Below are 17,585 nucleotides of genomic sequence, written 5' to 3'. Positions count from 1 at the left end.
TTTGATTTACATACACTGCCGTTAAAACGTTTGGGTTGGTAACGTTATGTGTTGTTTTTTTAACCAGACGCGCCGCGACACATGGTAAAACATACCTTTTCCATGTTAAACAGCGCTTCTGTCCAAACCAGCCGCGACGGCGATACGCGCCGATTCTGTTTTTGAAACGGTTTCTATTTTGCTCTAACGTCGCTGTTGGAAAAACAACACAAAGTATGACTATGACTATGATAATAATAATCGCAAAGCATCTAATGTGAGTTTGAACATTGCTGTGAACTCAATGTGAACAGACAAGTGTGTTCTATGACAAAGATTGTTTCTGTTACTCAGTATGTATAATAATGTTAAAATGGTGTAATATTTATGAATTTGAAGATTTACTTGTCCATTTGGTTGCAAGTGCAGTGCGGTTGCAGAGAGAGCCCGCCCACATGCTCTTCTGATTGGCTGTGATGTTTGATTGATTTTTGTCATCTGGTTACGTCTTATTGCATCAGGTCTGTAGGGTGTTAGGCTCACCAAGGCTACATGTATTTGATTAAAAATACACCATGAAATACTTTGTGAAATACTATTATACTTGATGTATATACTTATTATTTTTATTGTTAATATTGCTTATAATTTTTTCTATTAAAATAATATTATTTTATTATTTTTGCCAACTGATGTTTTTTCTATTTGTTTGATGAACTGGAAATTCAAGAGAGCAGCATTTATTTGAACGGAAATATTTAGTAAAATTATAAGTGTCTTTACAGTCAGTTTTTGAGTTTAATGCATACTTGCTGAATAAAAAGGTCACCTATGACCTCAACTGACTAAGTGGAAGGAAAATATTTAATATTAGTATTATTTAAGTTTTAGATAATCTATGTTTTTTTAACAACTAGTAAGAGAATAATTCAGAGTGAAATGACCTCAGATAGCTATACTGTATCTGCTGCTTTCAGCTAATGTGAAGTGCTAGTATCAGTTTTTTAACTTAACTTTACTAACTTTATTTAATGTTTCCATTACTACAAAACTATATTTTAACAAATAATAAAACTTAACATTTTTGATCATTATTAAGCCCCAGAAAGTCTTGTTGAAGGCTTATTGTAGGACTGAATAGACCACCAAGATGAATTTAGCAAAATGCCCAGATGGAAACTGGGAAGAAAAAAAACATATATTTAAGCTTTCTGTCATATTAGATCCTTTAATGGTTTCTGCAGTCTTACAGGCATTACATACAAAACTGTGTGGGTGCGTATTCAACACAATACATATTTAGAAAGGAATGCTTTAATATCTGAGAATTTGGTTTGCTCTTCTTTGGATTTGATGACTGTTTGTGCTGCAGTGTCCCCTTTTAAAGCGCATGGGTCCTTTTATTCTGATAAGCAGTGGAAGATGTATCTAGGTTTGATGCTGTAAATGTGTTTGGTTTGACCATAGTTCCTCTGTGCAGTTTCATGTAAACGTCTTGTCACTATATGCCAGTCAGTTTTCCTCCTGGAGAGCTGCTGATGCTGCAGATGACATTACTTTGCTTGTTATAAGTCGTCTTATCGCTGCCCTTTCACCATCCCTGCAGCATGTGAGCTGCATTCCCAAAGCAGTAGTCAAGTTCAGCACAGAAGACACACAAACCTTGGGTTTAAAATGGCCACGGGACCTTTTTAAAGGTCAGAGCTTTATAGTTTGCTTGCTGGAATGCCAACCTTTTGTATTTTCTCACAAAAAAAATGGAGAGTTAAAGAATTTCCCCTAAATATTTTTGCACCATTAACTTCTAAAAAATTTACCCAGAACTGGAGGAATGAAGAACTTAAATAAAAAACTCTGTTTTACACTTACCTAAGCTGGTAATGAGGAACACATGCTTTCTGTTTACTCCTGAGAGACTTTGCTTCTGTTTTGTTACCTCTGATGGCAGCAGGCAATGTGTCTTATTGGAAACGTTTTTGGCGGGAATAGTTGTCTCGCTGAGGCCGTGTCCGGTGTTCAGACTGCTCTAATTTAAAAAAATAGTCCTGCTTGCCAATCAATTAATGAATGATGCCTTTCTGCTCATGCCTGTATCTTTGTTTCTCATTCAGTCCATTGTTTATTAATACAGAGTATCTTCCTTGTATGAATAATAAAAAAAAAAATTTACACTGGTCAAAAAATGCACAGCAAGTGAACATTAATTTCATGATATTTTTTATATATATATATATATATATATATATATATATATATATATATATATATATATATATATATATATATAAAATAAAAAAAAAACGTTGTAATAAAGATTTTCTATTTTTTTATGTCTTTGAAAGAAGTATCTTATGCTTACCAAGGCTGCATTTATTTGATCAAAAATACAATAAAAACGGTAATATTGTGAAATATTATGAATATATTTTAAAATGTAATTTATTCCTGTGTTAGCAAAGCTGAATTTTCAGCATCATTACTGATTACTCCAGTCTTCAGTGTTACATGATCCTTCAGAAATCAATAATAACATGTATGGACACCGTGATACACTAACATTCAAAATAAATTAAAACTTTTATTCATCAAGAATGGAATTAATTGATCAAAATAACAGTAAAGAGAAGACCATTATAATGTTACAAAAAAAAAATCTATTTTTAAATAAATACTGTTTTTTTTTTTTTTTTTTTTTTAAGAATCCTGAAAAAATATTGTAATATTTATTGGTGCTAAATTATTATTATCAAAACCAATTGAGCAGCAAATCATCACCTTAGAATGATTTCTGAATCATGTGGTGAACATAAAAAGTTATAAATAATTTCTACAAATACCAATTTGAAAGTAGCCATGCCATATTATTGTTTTAAATGTATTTGAATTATCAATTACTTAGATTAACTAATCAATATATATATAATGAATTAAAGGGGTCCTATTATGCATCTTTACAAAGTCTTGATTTTGTTTTTGGGCTGTACTCGAATATGTTTTCATGCTTGATTGTTTAAAAACGCATAATTTTTCACGTATTTTTGCAATATTACAGCTCCTCTCTCCTCAGTCTGGGCGAACGCGCTGTTTCGATGAAGCCCCTCCTTCCGAAATACGAAATGTGCTGTGATTGGTTAGCTGGCCCAGTGTGCTTTGATTGACACACGCGTGTGTTCGGGCCCCTTCGTAAAAGCGAGCTCCACTCATTCAGATGTAAATAGCGGCAATTTCAAACCAATGCATGCCTGATTTAGACTTAATAATAATGTTAACATGTTAAGAGGATCGTGCAGAACGGACTATTCATTCACAGATTATGCAAGCACGGCCTTCACAGGTTGTTTCAGAGTGTTATGTTTTGTTTTATATTTGTCTGAAAACTATGACTTCACATTATGACTTCATAAGATCGGAAAAATTGTAGTTCTTTAAAAGGGTGTTCTGTTAAATAAAATATCTCCCTTTGGAGTGGACTTTGAGCTTTGTAACATTGCTGTTTTTTTTATGCTCCAACAACAACATTACACACTGACTAAAGTTGAAAAAGTGAAAAAGCAGAATAGGACCCCTTTAAAATCTTAAAACATAGTAGCAGGCATTCAGCACACTGAAACCAGAACGTTTATTCTATTAGCTATTGACTTGAGCTGTAACACTGGAAGTATTTGACAGTTTATTTGGTGCCATGCTGGGTGGTTGGAGGCCAGTGGAGGGGAGTGTGCCAATGGGATATGCTCTAAAAAGTGCTTGTCTTCTAGTCAAAGCCTCCATTCTATTAATGGCCTACTGCACAGCTATTCCTCTCGAGACCTCCAGCAAACAGTGCTAGAAATGTGTGCTGGCCCCTTAATGTATTACTGAGAAGTCCAAAAGTCTAAAATGGTAGAAACGCCTATACTTTTTCAATGCAAAGATTGATAAAGTTGGGAAAAAATATGGATGTGTCCTCTGTGCCACTTTATACCTTAATGAATGTTATTTCTCTGGCTGTCATGGAATTAGAGATGATGTGTAGTATTCAACCCTGACCTGTTGTTTAACAGAAGTGTAGAAGGAATTGACCCTGATTCCCCTGCTAGGAATCCAGTGGCCACAAAGTCAATGGCATCAGTGCAGAAGAAGCTTTGTGCGCTCTTATCCTCGATGAGAGGTGCTAGAAAACCCAAGGATTAGCCCCGCGGCTGTCAAATTAAAACCTCTGGGATATAAAGTGTGTGTGTGTGTGCGTGTGCGCGCATGTTTGGAGATGCAAGTCCATAGAGTTTAAGCATGCATGACCTCCTGTCCATCTCAGTCTCAGAGAAGCATTAAATTAATGTGGGCTTTGAGCTCCTCTGAGGGTGTGAGAGTTCATTCAGGTGTAACAGTGTGACAATGGGGTTTCGCTGTGTTGTGCTTCCCTTCAATCCAAATGCCGCCATTTTCAGTTTATATTTTGAGTTGTATCAACTTGACTCAATGTGACTTTTTTTGCAGTGTATAAAATTCCTTGCACTGAAAGGAAATGGAAGAGGAGTTTTATTTTCTAACGTTATCTTAATATGTTCTTTTCCTCTCTCTCAGCTGTCGTCACAAACAGTGGAGGACAGATCTTCCTGCGTCCAGTGTGGTTATCACTTTCCACAACGAGGCCCGTTCAGCTCTGCTGCGCACTGTGGTCAGGTGGGATAATCAATGTTTAATGCACTATGATGTAGGATTTTCACCATACCAAAATTTGGTTGCCAATACCAGTGAAATTTCACTATTTCTGTTACTAATTGTTGAAATTGTTGAAATTGAATACTTTCTTTAAAATATTAAATTTAAATATGAAGAAATAAATGTAAACAGTGACATGCAGCCTAGCGTTTAAGTATTTCTTAATCAAGTAAACATTACATTACTTCATGGTTTTAAATTAAGTAGACAGTCAGTAATAAAGTACTTTTTAAGTAAGATATTGTCAGGTTTTTGAAAGAGGTCTCTTATGCTCAATGCTGCATTAATTTGATTAAAAAAATTGTGCTGTTTAATATTTTTGTGAAAACAAAAACATTTTATTTTCAGGATTCGTTGATTAGAAAATTCAAAAGAACAGCATTTATTTAAAAGTATAACATTTTTCATAATGTAAAAGTCTTTACTGTAACTTTTGATCAATTTTACAGCGTCCTTGTTGAATAAGGCCCTGTTTACACCTGGTATTAAGATGCATTTTGGTCAGTCTGACACTGAAAACAAGTGTAAAAACGGGGTCTAAAATGTTTTTAGCTTGTCCACTTTCTACCACTTCCAGAGGTAGTCGAAAACGCATTCGACCGGATTGCTTTCATAGTGTAAATGTTCATGTAGTCGAAAGCATTTGAAGAGCCACAAAAGACCACCTACTCTTCGCCTACTGACTTAATGCGTAAATATTATGGGAAGAGCGCTAGCCAGACGGGGTATAAACTTTGTCGCTGAAGACCCAAATTTGGTTTGAAGATGAAAAATGTACAGAGCACAATGTTCTCTCACCATTCCTGATTTCAAATACACTCACAGCGTTCAGAGTTTGCTTGAGGCTATCAGAGCAGAAACGAAAGCTTATATATGAACGTTTCCGTGCGCGTTCATATATAAATTGCCATTAGATTCAAAGATCTGGAAAAAAAAACATACATTTACCTGCCCATAGACCCTTCCCTCGAAGAAATCAGGACAGAAGCGACTGATTAAAACACCAGGAGTAAAGGGGTACAGTATGTGTCTCCCTCATATACTTGTGATCCAATCGACCAAAACGGATCTTAATACCAGGTGTAAACAGGGCCTAAGAGTGTTAGATTCTTTATTAAAAATCTCTTGCTATATCTTACTAACACTAAAATTTTGAATGGTAGTGTACACACTTCTGAACATACACATCCATTCAACCCTATCTCTTTCCCTGTCTTCAGTGTGCTAAAGAAGAGTCCTCTTCATCTGGTCAAAGAGATCATCTTAGTGGATGACTACAGTGACAACCGTAAGTGTTCTCATCTTTAGCCCTCAATCAAACTTAATGGTACAGAACTAAATAGATCATATCAGATATCTCATAATCATCGTGATTTTTGTTGAGCTTTTACCCCCGTACAGGTTATTTTAGGTTATCATAGCACACTCTTGTTCCTTTGTCATCATAAATCATAGATCTGTATTGCAGAACACTGCAACAGCGGAGCTGGGATTTGTATGATTCTATAAAGTGTGTCATCAAGGTACCAGCCGTGTTCCCGAGCCCCCAATCCCATCACGCTTTTTGTTTTTGGATGCCAAACTCCTTGTTTGACCTCTTCAGATGTCTGAACTCTGTATGAACCATCTCCTGAAGGCAGTGCTGCCCTGCTTTATAACGCTCTGCTGCAGGGAGCCTGACAGACACTGGTCTTATTAGTCCTCGCATTTCTTCTGTGTTTTTACATCTGTGGATTGTGATCCTGTTTTGCATACTGGCTTTTAAGTATGGTCTTTTCTATTTGGATAACCTCATGGCATTTTCATTCGTTTTTTTTTTTTTTTACAATATGTAGTGGGGGAAACTGTGCTCTCTGCCAAGTCATCATCTGTAGGCAATGAGAAATTCAGATGGAAGGAAAAACTAATCCACCTGATTATATTTCAGCGTGTCTGCTATTAATTGAAATTAGAAGTGTTTGTAACATGGAAATATAACTTAAAAAAGGGACATAATTCATTAGTGTTTTAAGGAAATAAGAAATGTTGCTCCGACCTTTCATTTTTCTTTACCTTTATGAGATTTAGCTTTTCCAGGATGTACGTTTTTCTGGGGCAAAAAGCCCTTGATCATTTTTTGGTGTTTTTCTCTTTGCCAGCACTCCAAATTGAATTTTTCAAAGAATTTTGGCCCACACTTTCATGCCTTTAAAGTTTCTCTAGACCAAAAAGAAGTTAATCTCTTCAGTCATATATGCAGCTGTATACAATGTGCCCTTTCTAAATATATGGTGACTTTTACAAAATTGTGCAGACCTTTTCTGGATTAAGGAGGTGGCACATCTTACCACATTTCTCCTGTGTATATTAACTACAGCATATAAAATAGAAGAGATGAATTGCCCTAATCACTTGAGCTGACACAATGTTTTCTTTGGACTTTCAGCTGAAGATGGTGCCTTACTCGGGAAAATCGAGAAAGTCAGAGTCCTACGCAACGATCGTCGAGAGGGTGAGTGATTTATTACCCTCTGAATCACAGTAACACTGTTAATCAAAACTATACCCAAGTTAATATGTAAGAGCGAGTGGGTCTTTTACTATCAGCTCTTATGTAGTCATTAAAATCTAGGCATCTATTAAAACAAGCTGAAGTTTTACTATTGCGACTAATTGTGACCAGCCTCAGCATGAAGTTATTAAAAGCACTGCATACTTCATAGGTGCAAATATGGAGAAAATAAAAAGTAGAGAAAAGCAAATGGTCTGTTTTGAGCTGGAGTGTATTTTTGGAAGGTGTTTTATATATCTGTCAAGCAAAAACTGCTGTTCTGTAGCCAAAACTGCAGTTTGTTTATTCGTTTCCAAAACCTTTTGTTCCAATAAAATTCCAGTCCAACTAAGCAAGCTCTCTGTATTTGCTTTCAAACGTTCTTTGATACACAAATTACTTGATAGTAAGAAAACAAAGAACTAAAGTTTCAGTTCAGCTCATAGTGACATGTACAAATGTACTCATACAGATCATATAGATTTTATTATGAGGTTGTAAAGAAGCAAATTGGTTAATTAGTGTTGAATGTTTCAATGGATTCTTAGTTGTCCACATAAGCCACTAGATGAGCTTTCACTTAAAATACAGTAAAGGAGTTCCAAATACTTTGACATGATGACAAGTTTGGTTTGGTTTGGTTTGGTTTTCGTTTCATTTTGAGGTTTGGCTTTTGTTATATTTAAGTAATTACAGTAGGTAATAAAATAAGGAACAATCACAAGTATTACGTCCCTAAAGTGGCATGAGGGAACACAACATAAAATAAATAAATAAATTCCCGGATCTTTTAACCCTGGTAGACTTGATCATGGTGCTGGTGCAAAAAGAACACAAGAACAAAGGGAGTTTAAAGGTGACATATTATGCCCCTTTTCACAAGATGTATTATATAAATCTATGGTTTCCCCAGAATGTGTTTGTGAAATTTCAGCTCAAAATACCCCCCAGTTCATTTATTATAGCTTATCAAAGTTGCCCCTATTTGGGTCTGAGCAAAAACACGCCATTTTTGTGTGTGTCCCTTTAAATGCAAATGAGCTGCTGCTCCCCGCCCTCATTCAGAAAAGGGCCGGTGCTTTACACAAGCTTCGGATACTCCAACAATAACAAGGGGACCAGATTATATCACTTAAAAATGGGAAAAGTCTGGTTTTCATGAAATGTCCCCTTTAAATTGAGAAAAGGGAGATATTTCTTCACGATAAAGTGCTCAAAAGAGAGAGACAAAAACACACAAATACTGTTCACGGGGAGTAGGAAAATGAGCTGGGCTAAAAAAAAATTAAAAAACACATTTTAACTACAACCCACATTTTAACTACAATTAACTACGAACACAACAAGAAAAGAAAAATACAACAAACAGAATAAAGTCTTCAGGCGTTCAACACACCCTACCTAATCTATACCAATTAAGAAAACTCAAAACAGTAATTCGCTTCCCTTGGTGTTGCGAGATGGAAGTCTCGTGACATGCTTCCCTGTTCACCACTCCCTGGTCGGTTGTAAGACAATATGAGAAAATAACTAATAAAGGAAAAATAAAGATTCAAAGTTTCAAAGAGGTGATAGCAGAGAAAGTGAAAGTAAAAGCAAATGTTTCAAAGTAAAAGCAAAAGGCTTAAATTTGCATTCATGTTCAGCAGGTGATTTTTGTCTACCTGTAAACAATCCCTTCAGACATAACTGACCTAATACCTCACCAATAATAAACATAATTCCTCAACCAGATGGGCGTTATATCATTACCTTTTCCAAAATTACTTTTTTCCAAAGAACCGGTACTTTTGACTAATTATGGTGCCCTGCACACTTGTTGTAGATCATTAGGTTAGGATATAGGGATAACAAACGTCTGCATAGTTCAGATTGCATCAGTGCTTTGAGTCTCAATCCTGTGTGTGTGCGTGTGTTGTGTGTTCTCAGGCTTGATGCGATCCCGAGTCAGAGGAGCGGATGCAGCCACGGCCAATGTATTGACCTTCCTTGACAGCCACTGCGAGTGTAATGAACACTGGTTGGAACCCCTTCTAGAAAGAGTTGCTGAGGTCAGCCATGTTTTTCTTTCTGTCTTTTTATTTCTTCTTCTGACACAAACAAGCATAGAAACGTTGGGTCTTACCATTCTCAGATTTGGCAAATTAACCATTGTTTTTGGAGGCTATAATCAAACATGCTCATTACAGCAGCGGACGTTTATCAGCTCACTGCAGTTGCAAATGTCAGGCCAAGATGATAAAAGAGAAGAGTGGATGAGAAGTTAATGTGTTTTCTTTGGCTGGCTGTCTTGACGCACAAACTTTGCTTGCGGTGCCATATCATTATACCTGTTTGAGTCCAATCCTGCTGTCGATGGCCAACAATTTTCAAACAAGTCATAAAGAAAAGTATGGAGGCAAACTAGTGCCATTCAACACTGTGAGTTGGTACAGCATGTAGAGAGTGTGGATAAGACCTCAGAGAGAGTGTGTGTGTGTGTGTGTGTGTGTGCGCGCGCGCGCTAAGGGGTGTTGAATGCAAGTAAACACGCCCTAATGGCGGATGTGCAGGTCCGGTCTGATTCAGGATCAGACTGACATTAAAGAAATATTTGCTTCAGTTCCGTCCCTAGGCACACATAATTACTCTGATATTGCCTCAAGGCTTTTGACTCACAAAATAAATAACAGTGAGCAGAAGAACAAGACACTATTACACTACAAATTACAGGCATAAAGGAAATAAGAAGTTTCATAACCCCATTTATATTGTTGGGTGTCTTCATTTCCAGTTGGATGACCCAGATAAGCACATAATCAAATCGTGGAGTTAGTGACCCCAGAAGCGCTTCATCATGATGATTATACTAAGCATGAGTTAAATGTTGTCCTGCTTATGGAGGAGTACCTATACATAGAATTTATTTTGAAGCGGAATAATTATTATAATTGAAAATATATTATAAGCAGAAAGCAGATATTTCTGTGCGTAAGCCTTAATTTCAGAACAGATCTGGTCAAGAGTGGAACTCCTACTGAATCTGTTTTTAATGGTTTTTGACATTCATCATTGATCCTCATCAGGTTGAGTTCTTCCAGTTTTATATCAGTACTTGCCTTAATGCAAACCTTATGCAGTCAATACAGTGAATTTCCAGGTGATGTACATAAGGGCTCAGCGATCTAGGCAAAAAATATTTCTGTTATGATGATGTTAATTTTTATTTATTCATTCTTTATGTTGCCATTAGTTATTTAAACCATTTTGTTTATTGGAAAATTTGCATTGGGGTATAATTTAGAAAAATGCTGCAAAACAAATTGCCGTCATTTTTGGTGTCATTTGGTGTATTTATTTGTTAAAATGTTTTATTTTTCAATAATTTTAACCAAAAAGTGATGTGTTGTTTCAAAATGTTTAATGCAAGAAGTAAAATACAGTAAAAACCAAGTTAAAAATAATCGAAGCATGTTTTCATTCAACAAAACAATTAACTAAAGATAATAACATATAAATATATTTTTAATCTATTAAACCAATGTATTAATTTACCAATTTATTAATGCATTGCATTAGTATAACATTAGTATAAGAAATGTATCTAAAAATTGCCATGTGGAAACATTACAGCACTGTGACAAATGAATTTGTTAATTCAGAGGTGAAGCCACCGTTGGGATGATTTGATTCGTCAGGGTGTCCCAGAATTGTGAGGAGCAATACATTTACATTTAGTGTTAAATCTCCATGCCTGTCACGTACAGTTGATTGCCTGTCTTTTCTGGAGTGTTAACTCATGGTACTTGACTTTAAATACTCCAGTAATGTGTCAGCGAACCTCACGAGATTAATGGGATTTTCCTAGGTATTTCTGATGGATTTGCCTCGATTCGTAACGGCAGTGCAGTGCACATTTCTTAATTCATGATCAGTATATGTCAGAACTTTCAGCGATCAGTTGCTACATGTTTAAAGAATGCGTTGTATCAGAGATGTGAGATGAAATCTGTTTTCATATGCTTGTACTCTAACTGTCATTGTAGTGTCAGAACAGCTTCACATCATTTATTCTTCTCGGCAGGATAAGACTCGGGTTGTGTCACCCATCATAGATGTCATTAACATGGACAATTTCCAGTATGTGGGGGCATCTGCAGATCTTAAAGGAGGTAAATCTTTTTCATCAGCTCTTATTTTAACACAACGGTGAAATCACAGTATCCAGAGCTGTTTGTGTGTGTATGTGATATGATTGCATCCATTCATGCATGTATTTACAGTATGCACATGTTTAAGGATAGTACTGCAGATGTCACTTGTTAAATTTCATGTGCAGGGCTATAATGTGTGTGGGTATGTTTAAATGCATGTTTGTAGTGAGAGCAATACAGAGAGAATCTGTGAAGGGAGCACAATGTGTAAAAGAGTGAGAGAGCATGATGAATCTCAACAAGAGGAAATGTCCTTTTGGAATGAAAACCATTTGATTGATTTTTGTCTGGGGGTTTTAGGCATAATAACTCTCTATCTCTGAGTGGAATAGCTTTTCCTCTAAGCTCAGAGGCTTCCGGATGCAGTGGGAAATAATATGGAAATGGATCTATCCATGTGAGAGGTCTGTGTGCTGGTTAACTGGCAATCAGACTTTCTCCTCAAATGTATGAATCATAGTGGTGTTCATCTGACATTTTCTCCCTTCTTTCAGAATATGCTCAGAATGGGATGCTAGCACAGTGCTGCATACTCCGGACAGTAAAAAAAAAAAAAAAAAAAAAGTACTTTATTTACTGTATACTATGTAAAACAGTACAAAAACATTTCAAACAGTAGTTTTGTCACTTTGATATGCAATATTTTGAGAATCAAAATTATTTCTAGTTACTACTTTTTATCTTCTCTACATATTTCTGCTTTTGAACACTTAAAATACATAATCTGTGTAAACTTTTTTTAGGTTTGTGTAAAATGTATTTTCGTAAAAAGAAGTGTTACATGCAAACATTTTGTATACTGTGCACAGTATACAGTATATGCTGCATACTGTTAAAATAGGATGGTAGTATGCATTATTTTGAACAAAGCCCTCAGTCTTTTCGTCAGTGAAATCAGTGTCATTAATATGCACCCTTATTCCTTTACCTGACACATGGCTGAGCAGGGCATTGAAACTACATTTAAAATCAGACTTCATCCCTAATGTAATGTCTAATCTTTATCCAGGTTTTGATTGGAATCTAGTTTTTAAATGGGACTACATGACCCTGGAACAAAGACGGGCACGGCAAGGAAACCCCACTGCTCCTGTCAAGTAAGAATTCTTCTTTGCTTTAAATATCTGCTTTACAAATGTTTTGGATCAATAACCTGGTGACGTATGACTGTCAGCTGACTTAGGAGCTATTTTTTTATATTTTTGTATCTTTCTGTAGTTAGTTAATTGCCAATTGCTTAATGTACAGACTCTCTTGATACATAGAACTACACTATAGGTGTGCAATCTATCTCCCACTGACCAGTGCTGATAGAATACTGAGGATGATGTCATTGTTATATTTGCTTACTGAAGTGTGATTGGTTTTCAAACGTCAGGGGTTGTACTGTATATCCAGGATTATTTGACTTTTGAGCGCTGGTGTTCCCTTAAGGAAATGCAAATAGTTTTATCTGCAGTTTGAATTACTGGCAGTTATTTTAGGGTTATTTATAGACTATTATGGTATTTATTAAGATTAGCAGAATTAGCTTTTTATATATATATTTTTTCTTAGTTTTATTTATTTATTTATTTTCTTAGTAATTTAGTTATGTGCTTTTGTCATTTTTATAAAAAAAACTTGTACTTCTTTTTATTTATTTCTTTTCAGTTAATTGCAAAGTCAATATTTGTCATTTTAAGTTAAGTTAAAGTTTTTCATCTAATATAATTTAATTTATTTCAGTTTTATTTACATTACTGACATTTTTTTAAAATTGTTTTAGATAACAATAACAATACTGATTGTCCAACTTCTATACTCTTAAAGGTACAATATGTAAGATTTTTTAAATAAAATATCCAAAAACCACTTGCACAGTGTGATATATATCCTGCAGTTGTGTACTTACAATATCCCAAAAGTTCCCAAAGATTTTTAATTTCAGAGAAATTCCTATTTTAAATAATGGCTCGTCCCTGGTCATTGTCGCCTGTCAATGACGTAATATCCGCGTTATCCCTGGTTTCCGCTAGTACTGCCATAGTAACCATGGCGACAAACGTGGACAACTGAGTTACGTCTAGGCACGCTCACGCTGTTGTTGTTTCGTTCAAACATTATGGACCATGGCAAGCAGACTTTGGGACAAAAGGAGAACTATAATGAGGATCAATATCAGCATGGCATTTTTGAGATGCAGAGAGCTCCACGTCCGCAACTAACTTCGACTTGACAGAGACGCTTTGGGACAAAAAGAGTTCAACCTTCTGCATCATCAATCTACGCCTTTGTTATTGTAAGAGGTTAGCAACCCCTACCAGTGAAAAAATTACATATTGTAGCTTTAAACATTGCTCAGTAAACGAATGTAAAATGATGCTGTCAGCATGATAAAAGGATCCTATAAAGTTCTTGTAATAACAAAATAAGTTTGTCCAAGGAGCTTGCTTGCTTGTTTGTAAAAGGTCCATCCTCCAGGGAGTGACTCGAATCATTAACAACTAAAAGCGAGCGGGAGAGAGAAAGTAAGGTGTTAAGCGACCGAAATGGGAGATTGTATGGACGGTGCGTTTCTGTGATGTGAAATCTCAATCACCGTGCAGCGAGTACATTAAAAGTACATTAAGATAATAAACAGCGTGGTTTCTCTTGACAGTGCCTTTATGGGATGTGTTGTGTAAAAGTCTTCATGACACCGCGCTCTTCATTCTTGTTTAATGATTCCAGTGTTGTTTAATGACTTTGTTTATGGGGCTCTGATCAGATTGCATCAGAGAGTGAAATGAGCACAGAGTTTTATAAAGGCGCAAATGGCCACTGAAATAAAACACATCGCCAGTATGTGAGATAATTGCTTAGTATATCTAATTTTTCATATTTTGCGTTATGTTGTCCAGGACTCCCATGATTGCCGGTGGCCTCTTTGTAATGGATAAGAACTACTTTGAAGAGCTGGGGAAGTACGATATGATGATGGACGTGTGGGGCGGAGAGAATCTCGGTGAGTGAAGGCTTTATTTCTCTAAATGCCCTGTATTTCATCTGTTGTGCTGGGACAAGCTGATTGGAGCTGACTGACTGAAGAGACAGTGCATCTTATCAGTGTTCCAGTGTGTCCTTTATTGATTAAGTGAAAGATTTGCCTATTTAAAGTGGGTGTGTGTGTGTGTATGTATAGGTAAAGATTTGCCTATTTAAAGTGCGTGTGTATGTATATGTATAAGTAAATGTTTGATAAATGTAAAAGCATCATGTGCTTAATTTCCTATAAAGCAAGGCAAATCAAAAAGAGAGAAAGAAATAGTACTGTAAATTGTTTAATGCATTCATTTTTCTTACCAAAGTCAGTTGAATGCACTTCACATTGTAATTGCTACTTATGAACTTGTAAGTAGGATCTATTTATGAGGGTTTGAAGGCAGTGTGACTTTATACATCCACTAAAATGATTTTAGGACCAGTTGGTCACATGCAAAAATTGCTCAAGTTTGAAAATAGGTCTAGCATTAATTGTGTACAAAGGCCACATGGTTTATTTTAATTTCATATAATGAAATTCATGAATTTGTGTCACTTGAGTGTGACTTAAGTGTTCAGATACTTTGTGGCGCCACCGTATATGAATACTGAATATGAGATCATGGTACTTCTATCATTAGATTGTATGAGATAATGCCTTACTCAGCCAAAATGTAATGTGCCCATCTGAGGGGCAATTCAGGTCACCGCAGAAGAACTATTGCTTTTTTTTTATATTAGCAACGAGACTTGAATAGAAACTGCAGTGTAAGACTCAACGAGGTGGAGTTTTTCAGGTTTTGACATAATGTCTGTGGCGTGATGGATTCTGAAAGAAATTCCGAATCATTCCACAAACACAGCACTTTTCTCAGCTGTGCTGCTTGTGGAAAAGTTTACAAGAACTCTTGAAATGATCCTTCAGCCTGGAAAAACGTGTTTTGCATTTGTGTCTGAGAAGTTTGCAAAGACCAAGATGTTTCACAGAGTAGTGCTTTTTTGATGTTGTTTTTGTTTGTTTCAATGTCGCGCATGCAATTATGAGTTTTGGCACTTAAGAACAATCAGTTCATAAATGCAGATTTTTCAGTGTTGTATGTTAAGTCTTATTAATCTCTGACTGCTGTTGTGCTTCTCAGAGATCTCATTTCGGGTCTGGCAGTGCGGAGGCAGCCTGGAGATCATTCCCTGCAGTCGAGTGGGTCATGTCTTCAGGAAACAGCATCCATACACTTTCCCAGGGGGCAGCGGCACTGTGTTTGCTAGGTATCCACCAAATTATAATATAATATATTTAGTGCTGTCAAATCGATTAATCACGATTAATCACATCTAACATAAGTTTTTGTTTACATAATATATATGTATATATAAACACAGACACACACACACACACACACACACACACACACACACACACACACACAGACACACAGACATATGCATGCACTTCAAAAACATGTAAATATACATCAATGAAGCTCTTCACCGAGCACTTACACAGATACACAGGGAGTGTTTGAAAGCAGGCGTCTATCAGCGGACCGGCTTGTGCTTTAAAACGCTCCCCCTCCCGTTTTTTAAAACACTTCAGTGTACTCTCAAACGCTCCCGAGCGTTGATCATTGTAGCCAATCACAGACACATTTTCAATGAGCGCGTGAACACTATGGCCAATCAGAGGTGTTTACGATTCCGCTCATCAGCTCTCAAAGCGTCATGATTTTTATATTATATGATGTTATATTATAAAAAACAATTTTTTGGGGGGAAGAAATTAATACGTTTATTCAGCAAGGATGCCTTAAATTGCTCAAAAGTGACAGTAAAGGCAATTATAATGTTACAGAAGATTATTTTTGGGCACCCAGAGTGAGTAATGGTACAGTGCTGTAGCTAAAGAACACAATCTTTTATTTATCTTATGTTTTGTGATTGTTGAAGCCAAATACACACTTTAGTAGTGTGGTTCACATGCTCCATCCAGTGGGTGAATCCAGCACTGCAGCCAGTGATAAGTGGGCTGTTGACATTCTGTCATAATTATAAAGCTCCCAGTAATGTGCTGCAGAAGGTCCATTAGTGTCGAAGTTAGGTTTAGGAGTAATGCAGTGGACATGTCATGGTCATTAGCAGAACATCAGTATTGCTATATAAAATGTTTGATTTACTCTCATCTGCTTGTTTGTCTTTACAGGAACACGAGGCGAGCGGCAGAAGTCTGGATGGACGATTATAAGAATTTCTACTACGCTGCTGTGCCCTCAGCCCGTAATGTGCCCTATGGCAAGTAAGTGTGTATCTGTCTTCATTAACAAATATTATTCATAAGAGAAAAGCTTGGAACAGAGTAGGACATTGACTATCTTTAACATGATAAGATCATCGGTCACTGCCAAGGCCACAAGAGTGCGCACAGCCACTGAAGAATAATATTAAAACATGGCTAGGTGAAGATCTCAGTTGTCAAACATTTAGACCCTTGAAATGCACTCCACTTGACTAACTTTCCTCATTATTTGCAGCATTCAAAGCAGGCTGGAAATGAAGAAGAGGTTAGGCTGCAAACCATTTAAGTGGTACCTGGACAATGTCTATCCTGAGTTACGGTGAGTGCATGACCTGGGAATAATAATAAAAAAGCTTTTGGATCACTTTGGCCTTGTTTGCATGTGCTATTATAATCTGAAGATGGTCTATGAAGTTTTGTGCATAAATGTGTATGAGCTTTTTGATTCAGATGGTTTACTGTACATAACCAGCCATTTAAATAATGGCTGTATATAATAATTAATACCCTTGTACTGGCACAATGATTCATTAATAGGCGAGTAGATGGTTCTTTTTGTGTTTACACTACAAATGTAGTGTGGCGAGATGTTTCTGATTACTTCCAAATGCGGATTGAGTGATTGGATCACAAAACATTTTTATGAGACTAATGTGAACACCAAGTGTAAACGAGCCTTTAACTTAAACCTAGACATGAGTCTAGTCTACCTAGTAATGAAACTTTATTCATGATAACCCTTTCAGTCTGCTACCAGAGACTGCAGTTCAAAAGGTAGCTTAATCACACCTAAGTTGATGTTTCTGTCTTGTTTAGGGTCCCGGATCATCAGGACATAGCCTTTGGAGCACTACAGCAGGGTCAGAACTGTCTGGACACACTGGGGCACTTT

At 36.3% G+C, this 17,585-nt stretch overlaps 1 protein-coding gene across 2 annotated transcripts in view; it reads left to right on the top strand.

Moving 5' to 3' along the window:
* The window catches only part of galnt2 (UDP-N-acetyl-alpha-D-galactosamine:polypeptide N-acetylgalactosaminyltransferase 2), an 80,829-nt gene that overhangs the window by 58,693 nt on the left and 4,551 nt on the right, over nucleotides 1-17,585 (top strand). For both annotated transcript variants that reach the window (XM_084390599.1, XM_084390598.1), the window contains exons 4-14: nucleotides 4,540-4,638; nucleotides 5,898-5,965; nucleotides 7,103-7,168; nucleotides 9,137-9,258; nucleotides 11,271-11,358; nucleotides 12,410-12,497; nucleotides 14,283-14,386; nucleotides 15,543-15,669; nucleotides 16,601-16,693; nucleotides 16,929-17,012; nucleotides 17,510-17,585. The exon at nucleotides 17,510-17,585 is cut by the window's right edge. In XM_084390599.1, coding sequence (XP_084246725.1) covers nucleotides 4,540-4,638; nucleotides 5,898-5,965; nucleotides 7,103-7,168; nucleotides 9,137-9,258; nucleotides 11,271-11,358; nucleotides 12,410-12,497; nucleotides 14,283-14,386; nucleotides 15,543-15,669; nucleotides 16,601-16,693; nucleotides 16,929-17,012; nucleotides 17,510-17,585 — 1,015 coding nt within the window. The remainder of the gene's footprint in view (nucleotides 1-4,539; nucleotides 4,639-5,897; nucleotides 5,966-7,102; nucleotides 7,169-9,136; nucleotides 9,259-11,270; nucleotides 11,359-12,409; nucleotides 12,498-14,282; nucleotides 14,387-15,542; nucleotides 15,670-16,600; nucleotides 16,694-16,928; nucleotides 17,013-17,509) is intronic.

The sequence above is a fragment of the Rutilus rutilus genome, assembly GCF_951802725.1.
Source record: "Rutilus rutilus genome assembly, chromosome: 20".
Taxonomy (NCBI): Eukaryota; Metazoa; Chordata; class Actinopteri; order Cypriniformes; family Leuciscidae; genus Rutilus; species Rutilus rutilus.
The sequence above is the reverse complement of the archived record's forward strand: the minus strand, read 5'-3'. Positions and strand labels throughout refer to the sequence as shown.